This window comes from Mirounga leonina, unplaced genomic scaffold (genome assembly GCF_011800145.1).
Source record: "Mirounga leonina isolate KUSES-001 unplaced genomic scaffold, KU_Mleo_1.0 Mir_168, whole genome shotgun sequence".
In the NCBI taxonomy this organism is placed as follows: domain Eukaryota; kingdom Metazoa; phylum Chordata; class Mammalia; order Carnivora; family Phocidae; genus Mirounga; species Mirounga leonina.
In genome coordinates, this window is record NW_023270426.1 from 66,780,512 (window position 1) to 66,808,237 (window position 27,726).

Below are 27,726 nucleotides of genomic sequence, written 5' to 3' on the forward strand. Positions count from 1 at the left end.
CCTCTTCACTTTCAAAACAGAAATAACTTCAAGAAATACTTCACTTTAGTAAATATTACTGAAACAACCAAACAATAAATATGTTTTTTAAGAAAATACCTCCTTTTCTCCCAATCCGACAATCCATAAAACGTTCTATTGTTTCAAATTCCTCTTCCTCAGGTTGAGGAACATCCTCCCCACAGACTTCCAGTAGATCATCAGAATCTGTTTTCATTTCTTCATCTTCTTTATAGCTAACATTGACAGTTGCTTGGCGACGAGAACTTCTTTTATCATTATCATAATCTTCTTCATCATCTTCCTCCTCAGATGAATCAATCTGTCTCTTTTTTTGTCCAAGAATTTTCTTCCCATTTTTTGCCTTAGATCTAGGTAGGGAAGACCAAGGGATAGAGGTGTTTTATAAAAACACTAGCATAGAAAACAAGACGCAAGACACTATATACAAAAAGAATACCTTCTGTAACCAACAATTTTCAGTGTCAAGTTGAGAACATACTATACTCACCTATTTTGAGGTTTTCTGCTTTTAACTTTGTTTTTTGGCTCATAATCAGATTCTGTTTCATCACAACTGCTTTTATCTCTTTCTTCTTCAGATTCTGAATCTGAACCAGATTGAGATGGAGATCCTGACCCAGACATTTGCCAATCTTCACTGTACATAGAATATATAAAGTATGTTTATCCTTACATTGTATAGCAAATTTTATCTCTGATAAAAGTACAAAAATCAAACTGAACTACATTTCAGTTACTATAAAAAAAAATTGTTGCTTTTACCCACACCAACACATTAAAATGTGAGTAGAGTAAAAAAAAAATGCTAGAAAATATTCTTCACAGATTTCTGCTATAATGCCAGAGTTTTGTTAATCATTTAGTTATACCTCAATGAATGGCAAATAAGGAAATGTTACTCTGATTAGCACTGTGGATGAAAACATAGTATGCTATTTAAAGAATCACAGGGTTAATTTTGAAAATCTTGTAGAATTATACTTGCCATCTCAAAAAAAAAAAAAAAAGATTCTAAACCCTCTCACTTCAATTTTCTGGAGACTGTGATTTAAAAAAAAAAATACACCCTAAAACTGATTTTTAAAGTACTGTACATGTTCATTAAGAAGCTTAAAATACAGTATAGAAAAATGTATTTTAAAAAAATCAGTCCATTTTAAGCAACAGTCAATGATTACCTTACCTTTATTGCTATTTTTAGTCTACTTGGGGTCTACTTAATTAATTCTAATACACATGTAGAGAAAAATTACTGCATGAATGCACATGTTAATATTCTGCTATAATATAAACTTCAAATGGAAGATACGTATTAGATTCTTATATATACGCCATACCCTCTCTCTCACAGCTACTGCTTCTACTCCATTCCTCTGTATCTCTTGTGTCAATTATAACTATGTCAAGAGTTACATAAGCACGCACATATGCTAAAATCTGGTTTATGATAAAAACATGAGAAGCAATTTCTTTTTTATCTTGAGATCTTTTTAGAGTTTGCACATTAGAAGTAGCAGTAGATAAATTATGTAAAAGTATCTCCAATTCGTATTTTTTATAATACAAATTATAATGATTTTTATATCTAACCAAGCCCACCCATCACCCAAATCACTAGATTTTTTAAAAAATATTATTTGGCTGCACCTCTGCTAAGTTTACAAATTACTAACTCAGTGGAAGAGTTTATAGAGCTGATGAGACACAGTAGTTGAAAATGTAATTCATAAACTAGAAGACATATCTGAGGAAATTAGCCATAATGTAGCATAGAAATAAAGGGATTAAAAAACATGATACAGTAAGATTTATGAAGATGGATGATCCATTAGTATATATAAAAGATATAATCCAATATGACTGATATATATTAATAGTAGTACCACCAGAGAAATTTATAGGATAAGAAAATGTCCAGAAAATAGGACTCTTCACATTAAAGATATATAAAATGAGTGAATAAAGTGTAATAAATAAATAACAAATCCAAAGCTAGACACACCAAAGTGAAACTGCAGAATATCCAAGACAAGTAGAAAAATAAGACCTAAGACAACGGAATGATATTTTTGACAAAATGAGAGAGAAAAAAACTCAGACCATCTAAATAACTGAACTGAGAATCTGAAGTTCCCTTAAACACCTTCTGGGTCAAGATGTTTAGGAAATTATATTGAATTTCTAAATGAGTTCTACGGGGAAAGCGAATTTCATGTGCAAATGAACAGTAAGATAGCTATTAAGAGAAATTAACAGAAATACTCAAAATTCCACTGGTCCCTACACTTCCACATAGTTTTCCCAAGTTATTAAGATTTTCTGATATTATGACCAAGTAGATCTCTGGAGTTTAAAAATACATAGGAGAGAGGGGTTAGAGAAGATAAACAAGTGGCACAAAAACCTCAAGTCCTCACAGAAAGATAAATGCTAAAGATTAATAGTTTAATTAATCTAATAAGATACCATGAACCAAGACTTTACAAAAGTCTACTTTTGACAGTTTTTCATAAAAAAAGTAACACAACATCAATAAGGTATTCCTGCTATGAAAGTGATCGGTTGAACAAAATGACATACTCTTTATGCTTTTTCCTTTTGACCTCATTCGATGAGTCATCAGAATCTTCACTGCTGGAGGAATCCTACAAAGAAGAAAGAAAACAAAGCTAATGTTATTAATGATTAGAATTTGACCATGGTATCAAATTTTTGCTTGTCATACTATCTGACATTCACTTTGCTAATAATGCTAACTATAAAGCTTTGTTCCCATGTTGTTATATTTGTACTATTAGCACATAAAGTAATTAGTAACATCTCTATTACAAATTCGTAACATAGCCATTGACATTAGGTAAATATCACAATGTCAGCATTTTGTATAACACCTTCAAATCTACCATCTCTAGAAACCATTATTGTTGCTCAGTATGGCCTCAAAGAGGAATTGTAATTATTGGTATGTTCAAATTTTGATGTAATATTTTTCTGCCCCATTAGACAGTTTTTGATATAGTTCTTTCTGAATGTTTCTGCACAAACACACATGCTGGTGTACTTACGTGTGCACAGGAACTATACTGTTTAAAGCTATGGCCTATTCTTTTAAAAAGATGTTGTGACTTGCTATTCATCTATACTGATTTAATAGACATGTTTGTCTATGTATATTTTCATAGTATTCACAGTTTATTTCTAGTTTTGCTGTGATGAGCAAATGTACACACGTCTGTTGCTTATTTTGGATTAATCCCTAAAAGTAGAATTACTGGATAAAAACATACTGATATTCGAAGGCTCCTGATACATATACTTAAATGTAGTTATTTCCTCATCCTTTCAAACACTTACTGTTTGTAATAATTTCATAAATACCTACACCCAGTTAAATGGGCATCATGTCGACTTTCAGTGAAAACTCACCTCCTCTGATCCACTATTAGATGAAGCCTGCTGCTGCTGCTGCTGCTGCTTCTTGAGCACTGCAGATCTCTGAACAGCCAGAATACTAGGGCTAGATTTCCAAAACTGCAACAGAAATATACCCAGTGAAGGATGAAATCTTGAAAAAACTGAAAAAAAGTTAATTTACTGGACAGCATTATCACTGCCTCCAAATACTAAGTTAAGACGCTTTTCTGTACTCACATTACGTGTAATACAATATTATGGCAATTAAAATAAAATTCTGAGCTTTAGTTGCATATAAAAAATTTATGGTGTGCTGAGTTTCATAAACAATATTAATCAATATATTCTTTGGTGTTGAATATTATTTTCAAAAAACAAAGTGACAATATGTGACACCAGTGCTACTTGAAAACTGGTTGCCTGGTTTTTTAATTGATGTGAGGCGAAGATGAAGAGCTTAAGTCAGAATGCAAATCAACTATGTCACTAAGTATAGTTTCAGTTCAACTGACTTTTATTTTTATTTATTGATTTATTAGACAGTAAGATTTTCTCCATGTCAGAAGCTGTGTGTTGATGTACATTCTGGCCCAAAGATCTCATCATGACTGGTACTCGAAGTAACACTACTGTATTCCATTATGAGGTACAGATAGGTTTTAGTAAATCTTGTAGTAGCTTTTTTCAAACAGATGACCCTTAGCCTAATCTACCAAGCATCTTCAAGGAAGCAAGTTCTATTAGATTCTCCTGCTATTAGCAATAAAGTACCTCCTTTGAAGATCTTGAAAGTAGAGATCAGACACTCAAGATTAACAGAGAGACCTCACAAAGCCTTTAATTTTTATCCATGAGACAATGAATATTTATGAAACTCAGTTTCTGCCTTAGAAAGTGTTTGGGGGGACCCTGGGTGGCTCAGTCGGTTAAGCGGCTGCCTTCGGCTCAGGTCATGATCCCAGGGTCCTGGGATCGAGCCCCGCATCGGGCTCCTGGCTCAGCGGGAAGTCTGCTACTCCCTCTCCCACTCCCCCTACTTGTGTTCCTGCTCTCGCTATCTCTCTGTCAAATAAATAAATAAAATCTTCAAAGAAAAAAAAAGAAAGTGTTTGGGGTGCCTGGGTGGCTCAGTCATTAAGCGTCTGCCTTCGGCTCAGGTCATGATCCCAGGGTTCTGGGATCGAGTCCCACATCGGGCTCCCTGCTCGGCGGGAAGCCTGCTTCTCCCTCTCCCACTCCCCCTGCTTGTGTTCCTGCTCTCGCTATCTCTCTCTCTGTCAAATAAATAAAATCTTTAAAAACAAAAACAAAAACAAAAACAGAAAGTGTTTGTTTTGTACTTGCTTGACTGCTTCTCCTCAAAGCCAATCAAGTCCACAGATATTTAACTACAAGTTTGAGAAGTAAATTTTAATGTTTAAAATTAATGTCTTCTAAAAGCTAGATTAAGAAGGCTATAAACCAATGTTATAAATTTTCCCAAAGTAGTAGTACAAGAAATCTGTCTTTCAGGATACTTTATTACCTCAGCTCCATCAACTTTCGGTGGTTTTGCTTGGACTTTGTTTTCTCGGGAAGTGTCTGATTCAGACTCTGACTGACTGCCCGATTCAGATCCAGATTCAGAGTCACTGCTACCTGACTGGCTACTGCTTCCATCACTACTGCTTCCAGAACTTGAACCAGATCCTGAGCCTGAAGCTGACCCAGAATCATCATCCGACTGGCTACAATTTGAAAATAAACAGATTTCAAACAAAATTTATTAGGAATTTAATTTTTCTTAAAAGTCAGCAGAAATCCCCAGATCATTAAGCCTTGTTTATTTCACATTTCAACATTCCATAGCCAAACAAACAGAAAAAAGAATTAATGTTAATCTATAACAAATGACTTACTTGATAGATTTAGTACAGTTTTGGTGAAAACATAAGCAATCAGATCACAATCTTCCTCCAAGATAAGAAGCAAAATCTATCAAACACAGAATCCTGGGCTAGAAACTTGGGAAAACAAGAAATTGAAGCCATAGTCGCTATCCTTAAAAGGCTATTTAACTATAGGAAATCTAATGTAGAAATTGTGTGAAGAAAAGGATTAATGTGCTGAAAATTCCCAGTCATACGTAGAAAAAAAAATTGTAGTTTTTACTTGTCTTTAAATTATATCTGTGTTCTACCATTCTGGGGAAAAGTGATTTATTAAAATTAAGCTATGAAAAGGGGCGCCTGGGTGGCTCAGTTGGTTAAGCGTTTGCCTTTAGCTCAGGTCATGATCCCGGGGTCCTAGGGACTGAGCCCACACAATTTACTAATAGCTTCGCTGAGAGTATCACTGAATCTATCACGGTTCCACAGTAATAAATCTGAAATAATAGTAAATTGTCACAATCCTTCCTAACCTCTGTATATCACATGTGAAAGCAATTACCAGTTCATTGAGAAACCACCTTTTTTCCCATTACTAATTTTCAGTCCAAAGTAGCCTAGAAATGGTCTGGCCTAAACAGGTGATTATGTAAATTACTATTATTCCCAAGGTCATTTGTTCACATAGTGTTTACATCTGAATTGTTGAAAACTGGGGCATTAAATTCTTTATACACACATTTGACTCAGCTTTTGATGTAATTTCACTTAGCTTTCTGACAAACAGCAGTTAATGCAGTTTATGTACACACAGCTAAACTCAAGCTTCATGTCCTCTGCTGTAATTTTCAGAAATACCACCAGATGGAGGTATGACTCTAAGGAAATAGACTGCACTATTAAAAGTAATTCATTTATAAAATTTTTCCTTTTCTAGAGCGAGTTTAGTATTCACAAGGAAACACAGACATAAAAGTTTGAAAGAAGACTTCTGATTCCAAAAGTTAGATATAAATTAAAATGCTTAAAATGCAAACATATGTATATTTTTAAAGTCGAGTAGAATATTCACAGAAACAGCAAAAATTTGCCTTTTAAAGTCTATGATACCAAGATCACTTTTTAAAAGATTTATTTATTTTAGAGACAGAGAGAGAAAAAGACCATGTGCATGCAAGTGACAGGAGGAACAGAGGAAAAGGGAAAGAAAATCCTTAAGCAGACTCCCTGCTGAACGTGGAGCCCAACTGGGGGCTCAATCTCTTGCCCCTGAGATCATGACCTGAGCCAAAATCAAAAGTCAAAAGCCAAATGAGCCACCCAGGCACCCCTCAATCACTTCTGCCGCAATTTTTAACTGTTGGTCACATGGTTCAGAGATCCAAAAACAGCACAGTGCCTCGTAATAAACAAACCCCACTTAACCATATTTCACTTCGGTCCCTTCAGAGAAATTTCAGCAAGAATATTAAGAGAAGATATTTTTCCTGACATACAATTTTATTTTTTTTTAAAAGATTTTATTTATTTGAGACAGAATGAGAGAGAGAGAGAGAGCACATGAGAGTGGGGAGGGTCAGAGGGAGAAGCAGACCCCCTGCCGAGTAGGGAGCCTGATGTGGGACTCAATCCCAGTTCTCCAGGATCATGACCTGAGCCGAAGGCAGTCGCTTAACCAACTGAGCCACCCAGGCACCCAATTTTATTTCTCCTTTAATCCACTTTCATTTACTCAATAAACTTCACTGACAGTATTGTGTATTAGGCACTGGGCACGACCAAGAGCATACAAAATCCTTACCATTAAAAAACCTCTAACCTGGGGCGCCTGGGTGGCTCAAACGGTTAAGCATCTGCCTGGGGCGCGGGTCATGATCCCGGAGTCCTGGGATCGAGCCCCACATTGGGCTCCCTGCTGAGCGGGGAGCCTGCTTCTCCCTCTCCCTCTGCCTGCCACTCCCCCTGCTTGTACTCTAATAAAAAATAAAAAAATCTTAAAAAAAAACAAAAAAAACAAAACCTCTAACCCGGTATGGAGAGATAGTCATGTCAACCAATAAATGTTGTTCTGCGCTATTTTTAAGATAACTGATCTAGGTGAATGGGGAGCACTGCATATACAACCAAGAAAAAAGTGCGACTGATAGAAAAGGAAAATTGCTTGTAAGCTTCTTGAGGATATCATTTATTTTTTTCCAGAGTACCTAAACACAGAACTTTATACAGGTGAGGATGCTTAACAGATACTCGAAAAATAGGTAGATAAGAACGACTGAATTTGGGGGCTATCATACCCCTGTATTCTTGATTATGTCTTGATTAGTCATTCCAGATGAATGGCTAGTCAAAAGTCTTTGTTAATAAATCAAAACTCTAAGGGAAAGGAGGAATCTTTCCCTTCATATTCTTTAGGCTGTAGTAGTTCTGGCTGGAGATTAAAGCAAACAGTCTGAATCTAGATTACTCTAATGGCACAGACCTATTATAGAATGTCTTTACCTTATGTATTGGAAATATAAAGTATTTTATTTAGTTGTTCTTAGTAAGATTAAGAATATACAAGATTAAATAAGAAATATTTTACATACTGCCACAGAACAATCTCCAGAATATAGTTAAGTAAAAAACAAAACAAAACAAAAAAAACAAGATACAAAACAATCTTTATAGTATGCCTCTTTTGTATAAGGGAAAAATATACATAACTTGCCTATATTTTAAAAATAGCAATAATGGCAGCATAAACCAACAATTAATTTAAAAAATGGTTATCTACAGAAGGAGGGATAGAGGGAAGAGTAGAGGGAACAAGGTTTGAAATGAGTCCTCAGATTCAAAACATGTAAATGTTTTACATAATTTTTTAAAAAAGAAAATCCTAAAAATTTTAGGAAAAACACACAGGTTCAGGAAAAAAAAAATCTATATTCAGACATAAAATTTTGAGCTAAAATTGTTGAAAAACCTCCCTATTAATTCAGCCCACTGCTGTAAATGCTCTTTCCAGAATAGAAATCTGGGCATGGTCTAACTTTCTTTTATAAGTCTTCAGTGTTTCTATAACAAAGTGCAAACACCTATGAGGGCATTCAGGAATTTGTCTTTGCCAGCCTATTTCCAGCCAGTTTCCCACTTAAATCCTTAGTTTTAGCAATGGCAAACTACTTAGAATTCTGAGAGCCAGTTTCTCTTTCCACTTCCTGCTTTTGCTTAAGTACTTCTCTTTTTTTCCCCCCACTATGTAATTCCTACTTGAGCCTCATCTCAGATGCATTTCTCCAAAACTCTCTCCTAACTCCATTATTCTCAATCCAACCTTAAATTAGGTATCCTTCCTCAGCACTTCCAAAACACTATTACATACCACTATCTTGGCTGTGAGTACACTATGTAATGAACACTGTAGTATTGTTTTCTTTGGTGTTTTTGGTATCCTACCTTTCATATTCTACTATATGTTTCTAGAGTGTTGGGATTTTTACTTGTTGTCCTTTGTATGATGAACACCAAATGAAGAGCATCTTTGATGGGTGGATGGATGTACATATAAACAAACAAAGATATATATGGCTTCAAATTCTTGTATAAAATTCACAAATATAATCTGCCTACAAGAAATATTGCTGAGCTCCAACTAACATTTTATTTATTTAGGTAAAAACCAGTAACAATGATCTTCTATACAACAAAGTTACTTAAGAGATTACTTAAGAGTTACCCTTATTAATTATATTAAATCCCACTAGCACATTAACAATAAAGAAACACTGTATTCTTTTCCTTACCTTTCTCAATTTACAAAACAAAACCCACCATAAGTTGATGGGCACTTGGATAAAATTAAATTGTTTTCTGAGGGTAAATTAAATAGGAATACATTTAAAAAATAAAATAGCAATTCAAATTAAAGTCTCTTTTCAGGCTTGTTTTTATATTCAACTTCAAATATAAACAAAAGAGCAACATAATGAATTACCATATATCTAAAAACCCACCTTATAATTATCAACTCTTACCAATCTTGTTTCAACTAATCCAGCTTCCCAAACACACACAATCTCAGGCATTTTAAAATTTTATCCATAAATACTTAAGTACTACAAATAAAAAGAAACCAACACTATTTTTAAATACCACAATACCAGTATCATATCTTTAAAATAACACTTACTCCTGAATTTTAATATGAAATCATTTTAATATGAAATTAAACATTAACTCACACGATTTCATTTCCTGGACTGACTGAATAGGAATCCAAATAAGGTTCACATACTGCCCTTGAATTATATTTTTTTAAGTCTCTTTCATCTTATTTATTTAAATTCCAGTTACTTAACATACAGCATGATATTAGTTTCAAGTGTACAATAGAGATTCAACACTTCCAAACATCACCAGGTACTCATCACAACAAGTGCAACTCCTTAAATCCCCATCACCTATTTAACCGATCCCCACACCCACCCCACTTATGGTAACCATCAGTTTGTTCTCTGTTAAAATTCTGTTTCTTGGTTTGCCTTTTATCCTTTGCTCATTTATTTCCTTAAATTCCACATATGAGTGAAATCATATGGTATTTGTTTTTCTCTAAGTCTCCTTTATTAATTTGACAGTTCCCTTTTCCTCTTTGTTTTCTCTTGCAATTTATTTTGTGGAAGAAATTAGGTAGTTTTTTCTGCTTTTTCAGATTTCACTTACTGTAACCCTGTGGTATTAACATATTTTTCTGGCCCTTATAGTTCTTGTAAATTCTTGGATCAAGAGACTCAGATTAAAATTCAGCTTTTCTTAGCAAGACTATTTTTTCAGTTGTTGTGGACTTCTATCAGAAGAAACTTAAGTTTGGTTGTCTCTTTTTGAGCGAGGTTAAGGTTAAGTTATGGCATTTTCAGCCTTATCTGTTCATTGCAGTTCCCTATAAGCTCTCTATCTAATGTTTTTAGCAGCCATTGATCATGATGGCTTTATCACCTATTTATTTAGAGGCAGTAAAATGGTGCTGTATCTTGCTTTATTTACCCATTATATAATTTCTTCATTAACAGGTGGAAAACTTTTATAATGAGAAACTTTCATATTTGTTAACCTTAAGGTACAGTTCATACATGAAAGCCATTTTCATTTCTTTTCCTTATTTGTCAGTTTTGAAAGTTAAATGCATCCTTTCAAAGTCGGCCAATAATTTTTATGACTCATGAACTCATGGATTTGAATTATGTGATGAATTTTAATCCACTGTATCATTGTTGATTTTCAAATTGTCCCATCTTTAGCCAACAGGAAACCCTTTATTAGTTCCTGAGTCCTTTTGACAAGAACTCAAGCAGTCTTTGATAGCTTCCTCACTTTCTGGTCTGACAAGAAGAACCAGGCTCATCTTGTATATTTCTTGTTTCAGAATGTAACTCAGACATTTCATCAAAAAGCCCTGCTTCTGTTTAGATCAGAATTTAAATTACAATCTGAGTACTTAAGTGAGCCTCTAAGTACAGGATTGGTCGCTGTTTTTAATTTTGTTTTTAGGAGCACCTGGGTGGCCCAGTCGGTTAAGTGTCTGCCTTCAGCTCACGTCATAATCCCAGGGTCCTGGGATAGAGTCCCACATCAGACTCCTTGCTCAGCGGGGAGCCTGCTTCTCCCTCTGCCTGCCACTCACCCTCTTGTGCACACACGCGCACTCTCTCTGACAAATAAAGAGTATCTTAAAAAAAAAAAAAAAGACTTTTTAATGGAATGACCTAGGATAAATACTTTTAGAGACAATACATTAAGAATTTATACTAGCATTTCCAATTTAAATTTGCAGGGTTTTTATTTCTATTTTATAGTATCACTTGGGTTGAGTTTTTTGGTTCCAAATGACATTAACAAAATTACTGCCTATCTTAGATTATATGTAATAGTTCCAAAATAATACCTATATTATTAACAATATGATTACTAAATGTCAAGATTTCTTTACAATTCTTTTTGTCCTTCAGGAATACTACTAGAAGCAAATTAGTTTTAAAGTCAACTGAAATAATTTATTTCTATATAGCCACCAACTTGGTTTCCTCACGGTCATTTGCTTTTTTTTCATTTTAGAGACTGCTTTTTATTCATCTCAATTTAATCTTGTTTTATTATTTACTTGGGTTCAACGTGAGTTTATAGAAGTTAGTCAAAATCCACTACGCATCCTTATCTCCTCTACATTATGTCCTCTCTCCCCTATACTTTTTTTAAAGTTTTAAATTTATTTTCCCTTTTTTCAATATAAGCAAATTATGAGTAAGAATATACGTTTATATCTCCTCTTTCATAATCATTAACATATTTACACTATTACATATTTTATATATATATAGTATTCGGGAGATCATTCCCACAGCAGTAGATATGTTCCCCCTTCCTTTATGCAACTGCACATACTCCATTTTGTAGATACATCACAGTTTCAACTTGTCCCTCAATGATGAACATGCTTTGCTTCCATTCCTGTGATACCACAGTGATACTAAAAGATGGCCTTTGCATATATCTTTTTGTATTTATGGCAGCGTATCTTCTGATTTGCTAATTATCAACTAATGTAAAAATAGCCGCTTTGAAGTGTTAAATTTATAATCACATAGCGCCCAGATCCTGATAGCTATGTACTATTCCACACTTACATGAACTGAGAGTCCTTTCAGAAATGGCAGATTCTAGGGGTATCTGGGTGGTTCAGTCAGTTAGGCATCTACCTTCAGCTCAGGGAATGATCCCAGAGTCCTAGGATGGAGCTCCACATCAAGCTCCCTGCTTAGCGGGGAGCCTGCTTCTCCCTCTCTCTCAAATAAATAAATAAAATCTTAAAAAAAAAAAAAAAAGAAATGGAAGATTCTAGGAACAGGAAAATAAAAGATGAACCTAAACTATCTTGCTATGCCAAAAAGCAAAATACTTGGAAAGGAAGGAAGGAAAAGTAAAAATGAGGGCATGTCAAAAGAACAGGAGAAAAAAACCACAACAACACAGGAGCCAACCTGAGGAAGCTTTCATTGGCCACATCTGACCTGAGCATCAAAACAGACCATAAGAAGGTTATTATCCAGTAAATAAAACAGGAATCCTTGAGTCCATGCTGATGATAAGCAGGTAGGTAGGTAGACAGGCAGAAAGACAGAGGAGGGCTCTGATAGGGCTCTGAATGCCAAATAATTAATGTGACCAGGAGAGTAGTGTTAGAAAATTACCATTTTGCAATCATTATAGAAAATACTGATTTGGGCAAGAATCATCAAGACATGCTAAATCTAAGAAGAGTCTGATGAGTAGAAATTTGCAGTCCCAAGGTAACTTCTCAGAAATTGCTTTTTAGTGTAACAGATAAATCTGAAACTAGTTGAAAAACCAGATACCACCACCTTGTCCTGATGATCACAACATCATCATTGGGACAGGAAGACAACATGAGCCTCCAGATATACCTTTGAGAAAGATCTATCACCACTTACACAGTACTCCAGCCAGAGGTGCATATGGTAGGCAATGCATAACTTAGATCTAATCATAAGTGAACATAAGACAAGCCCAAACTGAGAAATATATTCTGTAAAATAACTAGCCTATCATCTTCAAAATGCTAATGTCATAAAAACAAAGAGGAAGTGTTCCAGATTAAAGAAGATTAAAGAGACAGGACAGCCAAATGCAGTATGTGATTTTAGACTGGACCCTGTACTGAAAAATGATTAGGACGATTGGCTAAACTGGAATAATGACTAAAGATTAAAGTATTATATCAATGTAAATTTTCCTGAATTTAATAACTATACATGGCTTCTGTAAAGGAGTACCTTTGTTCTTAGAAAATATATACTGAAGTATCAATGCCTAAAGGGGCATCATTTTTGTAACATGCTCTTAAAAAACTCAGGAAAAATAAATATGTATTACAAATGTATCATGTATATAGATAATATACGTATAGAGGCAAAAAGTTAAAAATTAGTGAATCTGGGCAAAAGATATACAAAGAATTTCTTGGTACTATTTTTGCAACTTTTCTGTACTCTTCACTAGTACTCCTCCTCTATTCATCCTTCACATCTCCAATTGAGTTTTTCTAGATCTCCACAGGTTACATAAGATACCTAGCAGGGTGCATGGCACTTATTAGTACATGTTTTAACATAAGCTAGTTGTATTATAGGAGTGTTATTACTTAAATCTGTCTCTACCCTCTAGAACTCTGACTCTAAAAACATGTGAATTAATAAACAGTTAAAACTACCACCTCTCTGTTTTTTATTAAAAAATATCATTAAGCCTACATCTTCCACAATTTTCTTGTTCTTTCCTCCTGGTTTCTTTACCTCCAATCTTCTTCTTTTGTTTTTTTTTCTTTCTCTAAGTCACCTAATTTAAAATTGTTATGGGGAAAATAATTTTGAAGAATCAGAATATCTAGAACACTAAATACTAGGTCCATTCCCTACATGGTCACAATTATCTATATCCAAGTAGCACTGGTTCCTTACAATGATGCATATAATCACCAAATCTCTGTATGATCTTCACTAGTCACCTCCCCCAAACAAGTATCTTATACCCAGACAGCTTCATTCATTTATGTTATCTGCTTGGTTCTTATGGCCCTTTCTCTCATTTTACTCTAGACAGAATTTAATAGCTCTTCATAGATTTCAAAATATCTTCATAACTATATTCTAATTTATCTTTACAACAACAAAAAGTGTCCTTGAAAGCACACATAGGAAGTTTTTCTAGATTCTTTCCAGAGGAGGCAAGCCTTCTGGGGTCCCAACTTTAAGGAGACTTAATTCCCTAGTCAAATACTTAATTTCAATTCCAACCTCAGCCTCCTGTTCAGAGACCCTGTATCCCTCCAAATATCCCCTGTACTGCCATGTTTGCTCGGAGCTTGCTTACTGCTGACTTCAAGGTCCCTTTTGTTTCTGGCACATGAAGGTCTTCTCTGCAGTTTAGCAGTACACTTACTTTTTGCCCATTTTCCCAATCTTTTTTAGGATTTTCAAGTGTTTGTGGGTAGGAAGTACTTTACTTTAGGAGAGTCTATGTTAGCTCAGCCTCGCATATGACAGAATAGCAACACTTCCTTGTTCTGCACTCAACTCTCCACTCAAATCAATCCTTTAAAGAAAACACCAAGACCTATAACGGGTAGATGAGAAAATATTCTCAAGTGAATAAACAAAGATTCTTCTATATTACAAGAAAAAAAATGTTCAAGTATTTTTTGGTTTATCACAGAAATTGGAAACTATGTCTGCAACAGCACATAAAGGAAGAATGAATAAGATAGTGAATGATCTTCCAAGAAAATGGTAACAATGAGCAGCTGCTTTCCTTACCATCAGATCAGCAAAAGAAGAAACTGGCCCTGATAAAGGGATGGAATAGACTGAAAAAGCCAAGAAAGTGTTATTGGAATGGGGGGGGAGGAGAAAGAAAGTGTTACTGGAGTGGGTGTGGAAGTACCAAGGAGCAATAAAAAGAACCTCTCAAAACAATAGCAGTAAAGAAGAAAAAAAGACTGTGTCTTCAAACATTATATATAAATTAGACTGCCTGTATCAAAGGTTTACATCAATGATTTCTCATTTTAAGTCCATTAAATAATGTATTCATTTATTTTCTTCTTTTGTCCCTAGGACGTCAAGATTTTCTTTCTGGTATATACCATTTCCCTACTTTATCATTTTCAAAATTTTTTAAACTGGTAGTAGTATTTAAATATAGTAGACTCTGAGAAGGTACGGAAGGAAGGCTTATAGGATACACTGATAAAAGGTAAAATGATTTTCCACAGAAATATTAACAGAAGGTTGTATGCCTGACAAACACAGTAATACATAAAAAAAGAAATATATTTACTATTCTAAGGAACAAACATATTATACTAAATTCTCACTTCATGCCTTGTTCCCTCCCCTGATTACTATTTAAGAGTCAATACCATTCAAAAGGACTTCTTTAGGGGAATTCTCAAAGAATTCTTGAAAGATACTTATGGGGAAAATTCAGAGCTAACCTGATGAGTGCTCTGAAGTTCAATCAACCCTAACTTATTTTTTCCTAGCTTTCTAGCTCCTTCTTCTCATTGTAATTATATTTATATATGTACACCCATTAGACAAGCCTCAAGTTTCTGCCACGTGGGAATAATAAACATACTTAAGGATTACTGTGAAGATTAAAAGAGATGTAAAGCATACAGTCTGATATACTGTAGGAATTCAACACTGACAGCTATTAGAAATAAAAAAAGGGGGGGGTCTTTTTCCTGAGTTCAAGATCAGAATCATTACTTCAAGGACTACTTTAGCTGTTCTTCGGAATGTCATAACTGTAAATATAAATATGTAAAATGCCTATGAGTTAAACCTACAGATATACTAAAATTTTCAATATAAATTCCTTAATAAAAATAGGGAAGAGGGCGCCTGGGTGGCTCAGTTGGTTAAGCGACTGCCTTCAGCTCAGGTCATGATCCCGGAGTCCTGGGATCGAGTCCCACATCGGGCTCCCGGCTCGGCGGAGAGCCTGCTTCTCCCTCTGACCCTATCCCCTCTCATGCTGTTTCTCTCTCTCTCTCTCTCTCAAGTAAATAAATAAATAAAATCTTTAAAAAATTTAAAAAAATAAAAAATAAAAAAAAGGGAAGACATGATAATTACTAATTGGTGCTATGTGCCAGATCCTGGGTTCTCATTTAATCCTTTCAGTTTCATATAATAAATAAACTGAGGCTCAGAGAAGAATAAGTTACAAAACCAAATACCAATACTAAGATAACCAAAGTGTACAAATTATGAATACATATAAAGAAATGAAAAATTGAGAAAATGAAAGCCATGAATTTCTTAGTATGATAGGAGTGATTTATTTTAAAATAACATTTCTATTTGTGCCATATGTTTATGTTGTCTACTTGCTCCTCCCCACTCACCCAGTATCCATTTTGTTTGCCCTTTAGTAGTATATTAACTGTCCTCCAGGTTTCACTGGTATATGCCCAGCTTTTAGCTACATGTGGCCATGTAAACAGGTTCCAGCCAAAGGGATATGGCTAGAAATTATATGGGATTTTTACATCACAGCCTTAATAAAGTGGCTTGCCTTAAATCCTACCCCTCCCCATTTTCTTCCTGCTGGCTGAAAAATGGCTAGTAGGGCAAGAGAAGCCATGTATTAAGATTAAGTTTAGCAAACCTGTCTCACTAGCCACAGTACCTTAATAACCTCAAGGGGTAGCGCTCACTTATCTGAGAATGAAAAAGAAGTAACTATTTGAGCCCCTGTGTTGTGAGATTTCCAGCATATAGGATACCTTAACTGGTTCTATACTATAATAATGTTTATGCAATAAACATTTTAAAAGAATAAGTTCTGTACATGGATAATGTGAATTCATTGGCTCATCTCTTCAACAAACAAATATTGAGCAAGAATTTCTAGCAGAGACAAAATACCATGGGAAAAAGTAAAACATGAGCATCAAAGATACAAAGATGGACTGATTCCTGATTAAAGAACTAGAGGTGAGGGAAACAGCTTTATGGAGGGAGTGATTTTAGAGATCAGTATTGGTAGTGTTCCCCATACTTTTCACTCTGGAGAATGATTCCTCTCTGAAAGAACAGATAAAACTTTCCACTCTAACATTATTTAAAATTATCACATTCTTCATGTAACCTTCTCCAATTTCTCCAGGCACATCACTGTTCCAACCCACATGTTCACAATATTTTGCTCATATGTTATTAGTAATGCCTTCACAGTATTATAATTATTTGTATACATGTATCTCTTTTTTAAAAGATTTTGTTTATTCATCTGACACAGAAAGAGCACAAGCAGGGGGAGCAGCAGGCAGAAGGAGAGGGAGAAGCAGACTCCCCGCTGAGCAGGGAGCCAGATGTGGGGCCTGAGCCGAAGGCAGAGGCTTAACCAAGTAAGCCACCCAGGTGCCCCCATGTATCTCTCTTCTAACTACATCCTGGAATTCAATATGTCAGGCACTTCATTTTAGTTGTTTTTATAAGCCATTATTCACTTCAACAGGACTAGAGAAACAATATGGAAATTTTTTTTTTAAGATTTTATTTATTTGCGAGCGAGACAATGAGAGACAGAGAGCATGAGAGGGAGGAGGGTCAGAGGGAGAAGGAGACTCCCTGCTGAGCAGGGAGCCTGATGTGGGACTCGATCCTGGGACTCCGGGATCATGACCTGAGCCGAAGGCAGTTGCTTAACCAACTGAGCCACCCAGGCGCCCCACAATATGGAAATTTGTAGGTATTGAGAAAATACTTAAAACTAAAAAAATGAATTAGTGGCCAAAGGCACTGGCTTTCAAACTTTTTGGACTATGACATATAATACATTTCATATCATGATGCAGTATACACATGCACGCGCATGCACACATAGGCATAAAAATTTGATGAACTAGTACTGTACAAAAGGGACACTGTATTTTCTCTTCTAGCTTACACTATTCTCTTTCAGTAAAAAAAAAAAAAAAAAAAAAAAAACTGATCCTAATACTTTAACATACTGCAACTTACTATTTAAAATGTATTACCCTAGAGTAGTCATTTAAAAAATGAGAAGAGTTCAGCTAGATGATAACTAAGATCGGACTACCTTTAAATTCTATAAAATTACATTGTATTAAAATCTGTTGGGGTGCCTGGGTGGCTCAGTCGGTTAACTGTCTGCCTTTGGCTCAGGTTATGATCCCAAGTTCCTGGGATGGAGCCCCATGTTGGGCTCCTTGCTCACCAAGAAGTCTGCTTCTCCCTCTGCCTATTGCTCCCCCCCCCACTCGTGCGCTCTCTCTCAAATATATCTCTAAAAAATATTTTAAAATCTGTTATCCGCCTTATCTTTTATTATAAGCCATCAAAAAAACATCAAAGGTTTGAGAAAATCTGGAATGTATCTATCCATCTGTATGGTTCTGAAAACCAACTAATGCCACTGCTATGTGAGGCACAAAATAGGAACCCAACAGTTCCTTTTAGCATTCTAAGTTACCAATCCAAATCAAAATGCTACTATAAACTCAAAGTACAGTATGCTTCTACCACCTTAAAGCCTCCAACTGTCTAAATGAGAATAAAACTGCTAGAAATAGATGCTAGAAAGAGTCACATTTAGCATGACTAATTTTAAAGATGACTGTTTGGGTTTAGACATGTTGAATATGAGGTAGAAAGTAAACTCAAGTTTCTCTAGTAAACATTCAGAGAATCAGATGAGAAATAAAGGTTACTATATATACATTTGCAAGTCACTAAACGTTAGTTTCATAAAATACATATAAAATTTGTTATAATATTAATAATACAAATCTCTAATTTTGTAATTTTGGGTTATTTTTAGATGGGGAGGAGAGAGGAGAGGGAGAGAGAAAAGGAGAGAGAAAGAGAGATGGGGAGAGGGGCAAAGGGAGAGGGAGAGAGAGAATCTTAAGCAGGCACCGCGCCCAGCGAGGAGCCCAACACTGGGCTCGATCTCACAATCCTGAGAGCATGGCCTGAGCCGAAATCCAGAGTCAAGACGTTTAACTGTCTGAGCCACCCAGGTGCTCCTCTATTTCTGTAATTTGTAATTGTAACAAGTAGACAAAGCTTAACCGGTAACATTTGTTTTCCCCATTAGTATTATCTATCATGCAGAAGTCTAACCTATGTAGAAATTGTTTCAGGGACACCTGGGTGGCTCAGTCAGTCAAGCATCTGCCTTCCACCCAGGTCATGATCCCAGGGTCCTTGGATCGAGTCCCGCATCAGGCTCCTTGCTCAGCAGAGAGCCTGCTTCTCCCTCTGCCGGATCTACCTGCAGCTCCCCCTGCTTGTGCTCACTTGCTCGCTCTCTCTGACAAATAAATAAATAAAAATCTTAAAAAAAAAAAAATTGTATTTCAAAATAATCTTCAAAATAACTGAGTGGGTGGATTTAGAGATTAAACTAGATTGGCCATGAGATAAAATGTGAAGCTAGATGATGTCTACATGAGGGTTCATTTTACTACTGTCACTACTTACGCATATGCTTGAAATTATCATCCACAACTTTTAAGTTAACACTAATAATAAATGTCTATATTTAAAAGCTCAATTTTAAAGATATTATCCATTTGATTAATTTGTTTTAAAAAAGATTTTTGGAGTATGTATATGCTTTTTATTATTTTAATGGATACTGTTGCAAAACAACTAAGTTCCCAGCACTATATGCTTTACTTTCTAATAAAGTTATTTGTAATTTGGTATTTCATCAGTCTGCAGATACACATAGGAGGTGCTGCACATAACCACCACCTCCAATTACCGTGAGCAGTTCGATTAAAAAAAAAAAAAAAGAGGTGAAATCATCAATGTAGTATAATATGACTGAGATAAGTTACTGAACATTAGGTCAATCCTTTGGTATAAAATACAGGCTAAAACTGGAATAAAGAGATTATTTACATTTTTCGTACTCATATACAACTGTAATTCTTTTCTTGTAAAATTTCCTTTCAGGGGTTCCTGGGTGGCTCAGTCATTAAGCGTCTGCCTTCAGCTGGGGTCATGATCCCAGGGTGCTGGGATCCCTCGAGCTCCCTGCTCGGCGGGAAGCCTGCTTCTCCCTCTCCCACTTCCCCGGCTTGTGTTCCTGCTCTTACTATCTCTCTCTCTGTCAAATAAATAAATAGAATCTTTAAAAAAAAAACTTTCTTTTAGATCAAACATCCTCCTTTTATAAATGCAAGATTTACTCAGTGAGAAATGGGAATACTGTAGTAGTTGCATCAAATGGCAATAATCATACTACAATCTACTTCAAGCACAAAAACAATATTCTCCTTTCAAGGAATTTAGACTGTAACTCCACTCTTGTCCAATGGCCCCATTGCTTCACATTAACAGCTCTTCAGCACAGTATTTACTGCCATCTAACATCATTTTCCTGAGTATAAAAGTTAATCTGCTTTTTGCTTAAGCCTGTCAAAATACCTCACCATCATAAAAGCCACATTATCAGAACTTTTAACATGTAGAAAATCTAAGATCACCAGGGTTTTACACATTTCTTTTAAAAACAACAACAAACCTCATTCTGACACTGGGCTTGATAGAGAAACTATTTGCCATATGATCAAACTTCTCTGTCTCCCACCTTTGAACGGCTGCACGCTATTACCTCTTTGTATTAACTATAACCACTTGATACTACAAATACTTAAATTCAGTTTCTTCACTATAAGCCTCATAGGAGAATCTCCAATTTTAATATCTCATACAACCTACCACAAAGTAGTTGCTCAATTATCTAAATTAAGTATCTGAAGACAGAGACCTGTACTTCTGAAAGCAGCAATGAGAGTTGTGAAATAGATAACATGAATGGTTCCTCATTAAGAGCTGCCACTATTTTTGTGCTGTATAGACAATGGCTGCCAGAAGCCAGAACTGTTTAGGCGAACTTACCATGTCTCTGTACTTTATTCTCAATGATAACTTAGATATCAATCTATCCACAGCAAAGAACTCTCAAATGCAGTTTAACATTTACTTAAAGTTGACTTTTGACTAAGCAGTCACCTCATATCACAATGACAGATAAGATACCCTTAACTATAAACAGCAATTTTCTCAGCCATTCATACGTAAGAACTTGAATCTGGTACAATAAATTTCTAGAGTATCTCTTTAAACCAGTGGTTCTGACCAGTCCATTTATATGAGTATTATTCTCTCAACACATATTGCATTTATTCAGGTATCCTTCCCTTTTTAAACTCCTTCCTTCACTTGGGACTAAACCATACAATAATTTCAGCATAACACTGAATAAACATCAGACTAAAGAACTGCAAAGCCAGCATCTCCACCACATTCTTTATTAGGGAACTTGCACTTCTTTATTGGGGGCCTATGACTCTGTAAAAACCTTCCTCTCCATCCCACTTCTGAATATATACTATTTGTTCTTCCTTTCTTTCCAAACTAAATCATTTCTTACCATTAAGGTTACAAAAATTAAAGAGCTCCATGAAAACTTTCGATATAGCCCATTACATTACTCCAGTACTTTGCCCAATTCCATTTTCTTTCACCTCATTTGTTTACCTACATGGTTCCATGAATTTGAGTATACTTACTTAACCTGATGGGTGTGTCAAAAACTAGCTATTGCTCTAAATCATAATAATCTTTCTTCATTAACATGGCAAGATATTGAATAATTCCAGGTGAACAGCTTCTCCTATATGCATATGAATGTAATATGCATACAAATCTCCTGGGAATCTTGTTAAAATGAAAATTCTGATTCGGCAGATCTGGGACAAAGACGGGAAATTTTAAGGTGAAGGAATCATTCTGCACAGTAATGCAATAGAGGATAAATGATTCTGTGCATTTGTCAAAACACATGAAACTGTACATCACAGAGAAAATATAATACATGCAACTTTAAAAGATCAACCTGTGACTGAGGAACACAGAATGAAATGCAAACTGTGCCAAATGAATCTAACTTTATTACAAATTTATGACAACCACACTGAAGAGGGTGCGAGGAAGAAGCTAAATTTAGTAACTTTAGAAAACAGTGTTTTGACTAGAATCTGTAAGGCTAAATATAATACGAACTGTATACTGTACATAAACATTGTATTCTAGTTGATAAATTTGTTTCTTTTGGGAGTTTGACCTAAAAATTCTAAAACTCCTTTACCTGTATCTGACCTTGAAGTGCATGATGGGATGGTGGATGGTATGAGCCAAGTTTCTCTCTGAAGGAGATTGAAGTTATAAAGGAGCAAGAGAGGAAAATTAGGATGAATCCTGTAGTACAGAATTAGACATCAATACGAACTCATGTCTACCTTAATATGCATACTAATAGATACCCAAACTAGAGATATGTAGATATACTTGGTTTAGTATATATGCATATTCTACCTAGCTCTGTCCGCTTTTTCCACTGCGAGGACCTAGAAGCAGTGATACCTGGGTAGCAACAAGCATACCCAGCACCCAAACCTTGGTTTCTAATACCCTTTTTTCCAATAAAAGGATCCAGAGCTCTTTGGAGAAATGGCTGATTCTAGGGCAAAAAGATAGAGGAGTACGTAAAAAGGATACAGAGGCCAACTTGAAAGATAGCACTTGATGGGCAAGGCTAAAACAATTTGAGCAACAAAATAAATAACTTACTGGATTATAACCCAAAGTATAAAATTCATATACGTAAGTCCAGGCTTATATAAATGAATGATTGAATAAATGGAGGAGAAAAGACTTCTTTACAGAGGAATTCCACTTAATATATGTAGGTACTCTCTCCTAGCAGGAGACAGAACTTAATTCCAACCTTCCCCCCAACCATTTGCAAGAGGGATAGACATAGTGACTTGCTTCCAAAGAATACAGTATGAGAAGAAAAAAGCAGTAACTTAAAATGGCTAAGTGATGAAGGTTAGTATCAGTAATATCATGTGGATATTACCCTTTCCATTTATGTGACTAGAAGAGCACTTCATCTCTGTCATATTCTTTCCAAAAACTGATAACCCCAGTTTATCTTAAACATCAGATAAATCCCAGCTGGGGGATATTCTATAGGCTACCTGGCCAGCGCTTCAAGACCTAAGGAAACCAAGCGAAGACAGAAACTTTCACGGACCAGAGGATACTGCAGAGAGCTGACAACTAAATGCAACTAAATGCAACATGGAACCCTAGATTGAACCCTGGAACAGAAGTGGCATTAATAGAAAAACCAATGAAATCCAAGTAAAGTGTGGAATTCAGTTAGTAGTTTCCCCTTCTGGAGAGTAGGAATCATAATACTGCATACATCACAGGAGTTTTATGAGGATAAACTATGATAAATTCATGTAATACTCTGTACACTCTGTATACCATGTCTGGTTCAGTCAGAGTAAGAGCTCTGCATGCCACATTATCATCATTTCAAGAGAAATGAAATGTACTCAATCTCTTGCTGGCATGGGCCATGACACCACCCTTTGGGGGTTCCCAGAAAAAAAAAATAACAGTATCAGTAACAACAACAACAAAAAAAGCGGCAAGGTGCTGAATGACTCCAGGCAAACAGCTCCCTCTGTGTGTGTGTGTGTGTGTGTAGATATATATACACACACGCACAGGAATTTAACATGAACACAAATCACTTGGAAATCTTGTTAAAATCAAGATTTTAATTCAGAGGGATTGAGGTGGGGCCCAAGGCTGTACATTTCCAACAAGCTCCAAGAACCACAACTGCAGCTTTAACTTTTCTACTTATACATTTTTTAAAATTTTCTGTAAGAAAGATAAAGTTTTTTCTATTTATTCTTTATCTCTTCCCTGCAAAGAAATACTCTTTATTTTTAAACATAGAACCATACCAGATGTAACCAGTCACCAAGATCTTAAATAAATAACTACTTAAGCAGTATAAAAAAGGGGCAATTACCCATTAACATTTGCATCCACATTATCTCATGCCTATGTAGATAAAAGTAATGTATTTGAAAGTCAAATCATATACAATTCTCTTATCCTTACCAGTTGAAAGTCTAAATACTCTACAGTAATCTAGATTAATCACAATCCTAGGAAATACTATGAAAATTTTAATTCAGTAAATTGCATTTGGAGAGAGAGTAACCTATTACTAAAGCTCCTGCTTAACAGTTTATTCAATTTTCAAAATGTTAAGAAATGGTACTTAATCTCAGATCATCTAGGATCGTGTATAGGATATTTGAGAAAAGAAAAAACTAATAGGAATAAATGAAAAAAGTACATATAGAGCTGAAAAACAGGGATTAACAGAAAATGGCGTAAAAGAGCCATACTTCCCGCAAATAATGACATCATGGAAAAATTTAAACCAGTTTCCTTAACTCAATGATTTCTAGCTATTCTGACTTTATGATTTCATGTTTTCCTGCCTTTCTTAAAATGTTTCTTAGCACAAACGTTTGAAATTTAAGAATGAATTGACTTTAAAACTCTGAGATAACTGCAAAGTAAGCTTAGAAAATACCATTTTAACTGGTATTGCCTTTAAAAATTATTCAAATTTACTTAGTGAAAAAAAATGATTTGGATGACAACAAATCTTTCTGGTATGTGTTGTGTACATAAACACAAAATTGCCAAAATTGGTGTACCATAGTAGTTTTCAACAAGACATTAACAAATAAATATATGGTAAAGAAACATGGACTGTGTTCAAATTAACTTTGACTTGGTATTCCTTAAATTTAACAGGTCCTTTAGACTAGACTTCTCAAAGCCTTTTAAAGATGCTGAATTTCTATAAAAGGATATTTTCATTTAGAACATTTCCACTGATCATATTTCCTACTCATTACTTACACGAAACATTTTAAAAGTTCAGATCCAAAGATTTTTGAAGTATATAACATTAACAAAAATATTCTCTATAAACCAAGGAAATTTGTGTGACACAGAGTTCTTCTAAATAAATATAAAATTTACACACATATATATTTAAAACATATATTAAATATATTAAATCAAGCATTGTTAACGCTATGAAAAGCAATAATGAAACAAAAGAATTCTAAGAATCAGGTTAATAAAGCTCAACTGCCAGCCACATACTAACTATAAATGGTTAAGACCATTGTAGCACATCACAAACAATTTCCCTCACTCTAAAAATTTTTCAAGAGCATCATATGTAGATACTAATTAAAGTGACTCAAATAAATTATCAAATTTACGTGTACAATTTTAGATTAAAAATTTAATCTGCAGGCAAGGAGAGAAATTGTTCTGAACATTAAGCATGTACTAATCACCCAAAAATTAGCAAATGTGACTATGTATTTCTGGTCTTCATCCACAAATCTATTCCTGGATTAAATCATCATTCAAGAGAACTTTAAAATAAAAAGTCTAACCAGGATTTGGAAAACTTGATGTTTTTGTTTTTTCTCAAATCCACAGCCGGGAATCAGTATTTTAAAATCTTCCAAAAGCATCTTTAGAAAGCTTAACTTCAGTTATATAATAAACTTTGTGCTGAGTTTAAACTGATGTGCAGGTGCATCCTGACCCACATTTCTTAGTAAATAAGTTTCAAAATTGTCAGTTATAGCATAACTAAAGAGACATCTTCCTGTGTATTCTTCCTCCTTTCACTCAATGGTCATAGACAACTTTCCACATGGAAAGAATCAAAGAACATTTTTTAGTATAAAATTATACTAATTATACCAACCAAAAATATCAAATGACTTCTTACTTGATTTTATTTCATTTCATAATGGAATTTCCACAAAGGAAGAAAATCTAAAAGAAAAATCCATTTAAAAATTCTACCCAATAAAAATCAAGTTTTACTTTAAAAACTATTTATATTATCAATTTTAAAAGCAGAGCATATCTCTCCTCTCTTCACTCTATATTAATATTCATAGTTACTAGAAGTGGGTTTTTTTGGCAAGAAAATCCCCCTACCTATAAGTTCATGTCCTTAAGCACAATCTCCTTTCTCTGTACTGCCTTGGTATGAAAGCTTTTTGGGGGGGCGGGGTGCTGGGGAGAATGGTGGCTGAGGGTTGGTAACAATAACAGTAGAGAGCAAAGGAAAAGGACAGCGTAACAGCAGTAAGGAAGAAAATGAAAGCAGATGAGAAGCAGGTCTCCCTCCTGATAAACACCAAGGCAGTTGCAAGAACAAGATAACTTGACAACCACACTTCTCAGAAGCATGTAAAACCTGTATAGTTGAAATAATAACTCACAATAATTAGGGAATATGATTTGCAATTATTTCATAAATATGCACTGTAAAAGATTTCTTTAAGTAAATCTGATTTCACAGGGTTTAACTTTTTTCACTTATACTACCAAATCTATCTTATTACTCCCCTTTAGATACGGCAGCAAAATACATAAAACATCATTGGAACAAGTAAGGGCTCAGAATGTAACAGCACATAACCTCTCTGAACACTCAACTAGAGGATTTACTCTCAAGAGTCTTATTTCCTATTTTGTGAGTAATTTAGTTCCTGTGTTTCCTCTAGATATTTCTACCTATTAACCATTTCATTGTTCACTAACAAAAGAATGTGAACAATGTGACTCTTCTAATCACTTACTATAGTCAATGTACCTGTAGAGATTTGAATCAAATATGAGATTCAAAACTCCTCCAATTTAGCCTCTCAACTCTGTTGATTCTTGAACTCTATTGTCTGAAACCTTATTATACTTTGTAAATTAAGTGGTGGGATGAAACTTCAAAACCATTCAGTTCAATTTTTTTTTTAAAGTTGAGACGATCATTCAAAGAACTAGTTAAAGAAGAGTGTCAACTCAGGTTTTGTAATGTTTAGACCAATACCTGTTCAACTAAATAATGCTGCTTTCCATAACTGCTCCTTTCTGTGTTCTTGTTATCCAAACAGTCTGCCTGTGAAAGCTGATAAAGTACACCTAGCATGACCAGAAAATACCAAGTTTCAAGTCAAATACTTATAACACTGCTTCCTTCTCTATCCAACATTTTTTCTGAAACGCTCCCAACTGCCAAAACTTTCCTGTTTCTTGTCCATCACATTTCTCTACCACTGTAATTAATGTTCCAGTTATGTAGTATCCTATGGTACATAAAACATGATGCTAATTATAATAAGCAAATAGTGAGTGCTTATTATATCAGGAACTATTTTAAGCCCTTTCCACATAACACCTCACTATTCCCAACTTTAAATAAGATAAATAACACTGTAATTCATGTTCTATAAGTGAAAAAGACAAAACCTCAGAGGTAAAGTAATTTGCCCTAATTTACACAACTAATAAAAAGTAGAACTGGAAAAAGTAATCAGTCAGTCTGACTCTGATGCTCACATTCCTGATCTCTACTGATAAGTGTATATATAACGACATGGATTCCATCAATGTGCAGGTAACTCAAAATTTGGGGTTAGAGAAGAATTTAAAGAGTCTTTGTATTTAAAGAGGTTTCTTACACAATAAAACAGCTTAATATGGCTTATTCCCATTAACTCTATCTTCTTTGCAAAGACATGGCCCAAGTAACTCATTCATATATAATTAAAACTGAAATTTAAAAAGAAAATTGGGGGGAAAAAAGGGTTGCAGCAATATTTTAACAAATGTCCAGATCAGCGTTGTCCAAAAGAACTTTTGCAATGACAGAAATGTTTTCTATCTGTGCTACACATCATGGTAGCCATTAATCACACATGGCTTTCAGCGCTCGAAATGCGTCAAGTGTGACTAATTGCATTTTGAATATTTTGTAATTTTAAATAGTTTAAATAACCACATGTGGTTAGTGGCTACTACACTGGACAGGAAAGGGATAAAAGACAAAATGCCAG

General features: G+C 34.9%; 1 protein-coding gene across 4 annotated transcripts in view; it reads right to left on the reverse strand.

Annotated features, from left to right (window-relative positions):
* CHD1 (chromodomain helicase DNA binding protein 1) overlaps positions 1–27,726 on the reverse strand; it is a 72,239-nt gene that overhangs the window by 41,623 nt on the left and 2,890 nt on the right. For all 4 annotated transcript variants that reach the window (XM_035014952.1, XM_035014953.1, XM_035014951.1 and 1 more), the window contains 5 exons: positions 4,964–5,165; positions 3,451–3,555; positions 2,605–2,669; positions 512–661; positions 100–371 (listed from right to left, as the gene is read on the reverse strand). In XM_035014952.1, coding sequence (XP_034870843.1) covers positions 100–371; positions 512–661; positions 2,605–2,669; positions 3,451–3,555; positions 4,964–5,165 — 794 coding nt within the window. The remainder of the gene's footprint in view (positions 1–99; positions 372–511; positions 662–2,604; positions 2,670–3,450; positions 3,556–4,963; positions 5,166–27,726) is intronic.